This window comes from Dermacentor silvarum, chromosome 3 (genome assembly GCF_013339745.2).
Source record: "Dermacentor silvarum isolate Dsil-2018 chromosome 3, BIME_Dsil_1.4, whole genome shotgun sequence".
In the NCBI taxonomy this organism is placed as follows: Eukaryota; Metazoa; Arthropoda; class Arachnida; order Ixodida; family Ixodidae; genus Dermacentor; species Dermacentor silvarum.
This window is the reverse complement of record NC_051156.1, coordinates 202,558,250-202,563,699: the sequence shown is the minus strand read 5'-3', so window position 1 is coordinate 202,563,699 and position 5,450 is coordinate 202,558,250. Positions and strand designations below refer to the sequence as shown.

Sequence of the window (5,450 nt, the reverse complement as noted above, 5' to 3'; positions counted from 1 at the left end):
CCAGCAACCAGGCTTGGCTCTATTTTGATTGCGGCTTGGCTTTAAAACGCCTGTTTGAGGCGGAAGTAGTAAGTTACGTTAACACTACAATTAACACAAACCAACAAGTTATTTGTTATGCTTAAAAACGTAAACGTAAATTGTTGGTAGTAATAAGCTATCGATGATTGAACTCGAGTTATTACGTCATCAAGCTTTGGTTTAGGATTTGATTTCTCAGGCAACGCGATTGTCGGTGACATCACCGTCCCTCCTGCAAAAACATGGCGACAAGGTCGGAGGACGTTCTCGGCGAAAAGTGGGATAAATGTGTCGCGGACACGTTAATTAAAGTTGGTGAGTCGTTCAGTATCATTTGAAAGCAGCGCTCATTGACTGTAGCGTTCGTTTGCTTTAAAGTGACAGGCTGCTTAGTGTTCGTGTTATTTGTAAGCGCAGATCCTTTCAGCGCCGGCAATATTAATACCTGCCGAGGGAAGGGTTGATTACGATAAAGCCCGCTTGAAGAGCTTGTTTTATTGCGTTATTACAAGCCAAAACCCTCGAGTCGATTCTGCATATTTTGTTTGTCGTGTTTGTACGTTGACATACTTGGTAATAGCCAGCTGAAGTTCATGTAACCTTCATTTTTCCAGGTACCGGCTTTGGTATTGGGGCCCTATTTTCTCTAGTGCTGTTCAAAAGTAAGTGAAAGCACTGGTTTTCACTGCATGGTATTTATTTAGAGTACTACGTAAACTTACAAGGAGCCCTACGGCTTATTTATCGAACTCCACAAGTCATAAATGACGTGATATTAACACTGCACTTTCGTTTTCGTAGGGCGTGCCTGGCCTGTCATATTCGGCATCGGTAGTGGATTTGGCATGGGCTACAACAACTGCCAGCACACATTCAACGAGCCTACGTTGCTGCGCGCCTATACGCTAAAGGTTTGTGTGGTTGATCCAGTCAGCCCCAGTTAGAACACGTTTAATGTACTACAGTTGCTCTAACCGCCGCCCATGCGGGAGTGTGCGACAAAGCACCAGGTTGTTTTCATTTATTTTTATCCATCTGTCAAAAGGCTGAAATGAGAGTCGTTACGTGATACACCGTTTGGATACTTTAAACAAGTTCAGCATAACAACTTATGTAGAAGTACTTGGGTTGCCACTCATTTTTCTGATGATAGTGTTTACTAATTTGGCTAAGGGCAAGAAAATCACGATATATTGACTGTTTAAAACGTTTTCAAGTCATATTCTGTGTCAAGCATTGCTGTGTGCTTGTTTGTCCTGACAAAAAGAAAAAAGGAAGATATACCAGCTTCACAACAACTGGCTGGTTTGACTGAAACGATCAATACTCCACACAAAACACTCATGCTCGGCCCCATAGCAGCTAGGATTGGGTTTTGAAACATTCACTTGCCTGTCACTACATTGCCAGAAGACCTGCGAGCTACACTATCAACAGCAAAAAAAAAAAGTCATTTTGCTAGGTTGGGGATGGTAATGTTCCTGTCGCTGCTTCCAACACCACTCAAAAAAAACGCTTTGTCTGTGCTGTCACAGATATCTCCCGAGTTGTTTCATTCACTGGCACACAACCATGTCCCTGAACAGAATGTGAAGTCTGCATAGTCGTACCGGAAGCAGCAAAGGGGTTGCCTACACACCAATGAGCAAAGGCAGCTTTAAGTGGTGCACTGTATGATTCCAGTGTTAAACCGGTCATTTTCCCTAGCCACTCCAACACAGGAGCTTTTTCTATTGTGCTTTGAATACCTGAATATTGCACACTGCACCACATGTTCATTGTTGATTAATTGAATGAGGTCTGCCATGTCATTTGTACCTCATTAATGGAAGCCAGTCTTCTCATGGCCAAATCTTAAAAGTTCACCTTTCAATCAAGTTGGTCAAAGTTTATCTAAATCATGTCACGATAGCAGTGATTAGCTATGGTAATGTTCATGTGTAGACATTTTTCCGTTCTAACGAGGCCCCAAGAATCTGAAAGTAAGTTTTTCTCTCTCTTTTTCCGAGCTGATTTGCATGTTGAAGTGCCCAAAAGCCAAGGTGCATTGTGTGTATAGTGCACCATCAGAGTAAATTTAAATGCAAACGAGTCTAAAGCACCAGAATTTGCTGTTTTGTTTCTAGGTTCACATGCATTAATTGGTGCTCTGTATCTTTTTTCCTGTTTGCCTTTCACTTGCTAATTGTGCATGTTCCAAGCACCCCATGTCAATTTTCCATCATTTCTGCTAGCACTTGGCAGTATGTAGCAGTACCTCTGCACAGCTGTGATAAATGCATGTTTTTGATGTAGGGTTGCTTTCTGCAGTGCTCCTATTATCAGCCCCTCTGGCTATCAGAGATGGGTGTTGGCATCATTCTTTGGCTTATGTGCTTTGCATTCAATCGACTGCCACCCCACCTGAAGGGAGGCGGCCTCTGAGGGGTGATTAGGTAGACTGCCATCGCTTGCAAGGAATTTTCTTTTGACGAGTAGCTGGCTTCTGAGGGAGACAGCTGAAGCAGTGACTGCATCGAACCACCTTATGATAAAAGAATGGAAACAGCCTCACACTGGTCATCAGTATGCTCACAAGCTACAGCAGCATATTACAATACCAGCACTTTGGTTGATGAGCAATAAGATTAAAGGTATCCGAGAGGCTGAACAAGAATGAAAGGTAGCCTTCTGTAGGTGGGAGCTGAACTTACTCCCACGGCGAATCACATTTACAAATACCCAAGAAAGTGAATAAGATGATGCTTGCTACAGTAGCCTAAATGGCAAAGCACCGCACGTGTAAAGTGGAAGATGTGAGTTCAGCTCTCACCTGTAGCAATGGTTTTCTTTTCATCCACTTTCATTCTTATTATTTCTATACTTCATAACATAATTAATGTCATCCATGCTTTCGTTGGCTTCATTATCTGTTTCTTCATATCACTTTGCTTAATAATTATTAATGCTAATCTTTAACAGTGATAGCTATTATAAGCTCTTCCTTTGTTTTGAAATGATGTATGGCATTACGAACATAAGCAATATCTGCTGCTGACTAAAAAACACACACCCCTGAGATGGTACCCTCTCGTGTACTGAATGCAAAAAACATAAACCAAGAAAAAAATACTGTCAACGCATTTCTCCAGCTTCTCTGGCAAAGCCTCACTTACACAAACACTACTTTTGTTTGTTGACAAGCCATGTGCTCCAGATCTCTCCCAGTGGCCAAACTCCAGTGTATAAAATGCAAGTACTAAATGCAATTGAGTTATAATGAAAGGCAAAATGTGCCATTAGGGCTGCAGCTGCTTTAGTGAATGCACAAGTGGGGTCTGTCAGAGGGAACATTGAAATCAAAACATTAATCAAGTGAAATTTGTGTTTTGTGTGCTTTCTTGGACTAAAGTGGCCAATATTGTGCACTGGACATATATTTATGAAAGAAACACTACTCTCTGTTATCTTCACAAAATATGATTGGTGCTAGAATACAAATTAAGTGTTCCCTCGAAATTAGGCTAATCTTGTACTCACCTAATGCCACCAAACACCACCTACAAAACAGAAAATTATTTTTTTCTTTGTTATGAATGTTTAGATGGTGCATTAGGTGCATCCTTAGGTTTCATTGAAATTTTGAAACTGGCTGCTAACATTGAATGAGAGGCACAGTTCTCAGTTGTTTTTTTTTTTTTTCAGGCAAAGCAGAAGAACGCAACGCCAGCAGCCATCGCACAAAAGTGATTCCTTTTTGCCAGCTGTACTTATGTAGCTACACACAGGCTACAAAATTCTAGTATGTTTCAATATTAAACACGTCGGCCAATTGATTTTTTGCTTGACTCCTGCATGATCATTTTTAAAACTGCTACCAGTACATCTAACAAGGTTCGTGTCAACAGTACTCACAGTATATGTGCATCTGCCACTAAAATATGCTACAAAGTTAAATTTTCGTACAAATGTATTGTTTGTGAAGCTACCAAGATAGCTTAGTGGAAAACTTTCCCTTCAATTTGCCCTGTTCATTTCAATTTAGTAGCGACAGCCAGCACCAATTACTACAAGCCCTTGGTACTTTCGCACTTACACTTTGTGCCCTGTGCAAGCTTGCTCCGTCAATACAGTCACTATCACCCTTTATAAAGAAATAGCTGCCTGACCAGTACCTGGAAGCAGCTGCAAGCGCTAACTATTTCTAATGGGACAATCAGCTGGCCTCATTTCTGCTGAGCTAGCTTCTGCTGAGAGAGGTCAACATTACGTGTGGCAGCAGAATAGTGATCAATAATAGTTGAGCAAGAGAAGCTTAAGTTCGCAGCCAATATTTAAACAAGAGAACTCGTCTTTTCCGGTCTTCCCCCGACAAAGAGAGGTACCCTCGTCAAAACAGCTTCGGTTTATATAGGTGCTGTTCACCAATTTCAAATCTGTTTTACTGTGAACCTCCGTCTTGTGAGCAGGAGGTCTGGCATCTATTTGTTCCGTGAATAAAAATACGGAAAGTGGAAATTCCTGTCTGCACAGGGGAAAATCACTTATGTATTCAGCAACATCTGCACTATTTTCATGGAACACAACAGTCCTTTCACTTCTTTTGTCAGAATTTCCGTGGCTTTGGCATTTCCTTATTTACATAGATGCTCTTTCTGGGAGTTGGCATTTGCAAATGGTACGTCGAGCATGCTTCAGTTTAAGATTCCCGTCTGCTCACAGCTAAGAGAAAGGTCGATGCTACAGGTGCATAATGTACAGGCTGTGACTTGGAGTCTTCAGACTGGAGCTGCAACACAACCAGTTCTCTCTTCATTCTTGCAATAACAGTGGCTGCAGTTTTCCAGTAACGAGGTCGGGTTAGATTTCCCACATTTTGCTGGGAATGGAATGTAAAAAAAAATTGGAGGACGCTTAAGCTTCGCCTTTAAGAGCAGAACACGATAGCATTATCGGGACCCGTTTGCATACAAGTAGGCTTCATTCACTGCAACACTGAACGTGGGAAAGCCGTCTTACAAAGACCAAGCTTACACCGATCCCCTTAAAGTCGGCTTCGCTTTAAACTAAAATGCATTGCTCGAAACACGTTTTTCCAGGGGCAATTAAGTGGTCTTATATTAAAATGTGAAGGCCCTAGCACCTTTTTTTATATTTTATTGTTGCTATTGCCCCGACGGGCGCAGGTCTGGTAGAAATGCTGGAAAAGGGTTTTGTGTTTGAGTTTCATCATAGCAGAATTAGGTTTTCTCGTACATTCAAATTGCAATCTGACGACGATTGATGGCGAATCCTATGCCGAATGGTAAGTCATACTTACCATTTTTTCTGAGATTTCACTGTGAGAAATTCAATTTGTTTCACCAAAACCTTGCACCACGGGAGGGCCTGCTCACGGTCGATGGGTTGGATGATTTTCCGCCACCCACGATCACAAGCCGGTTGCCGAC

The 5,450-nt window shown here is 41.8% G+C and overlaps 1 protein-coding gene across 1 annotated transcript; it reads left to right on the top strand.

The window, feature by feature from the left end:
• Window positions 1-225: 225 nt before the first annotated feature.
• LOC119446519 (MICOS complex subunit Mic10-like) lies at window positions 226-3,836 on the top strand. The gene is made up of 4 exons (XM_037710968.2): window positions 226-336; window positions 636-683; window positions 823-932; window positions 3,706-3,836. The coding sequence occupies exons 1-4, from the start codon at window positions 264-266 to the stop codon at window positions 3,748-3,750; spliced, it is 276 nt and encodes a 91-aa protein (XP_037566896.1). The 5' UTR covers window positions 226-263; the 3' UTR covers window positions 3,751-3,836.
• The last annotated feature ends 1,614 nt before the right edge of the window (window positions 3,837-5,450 follow it).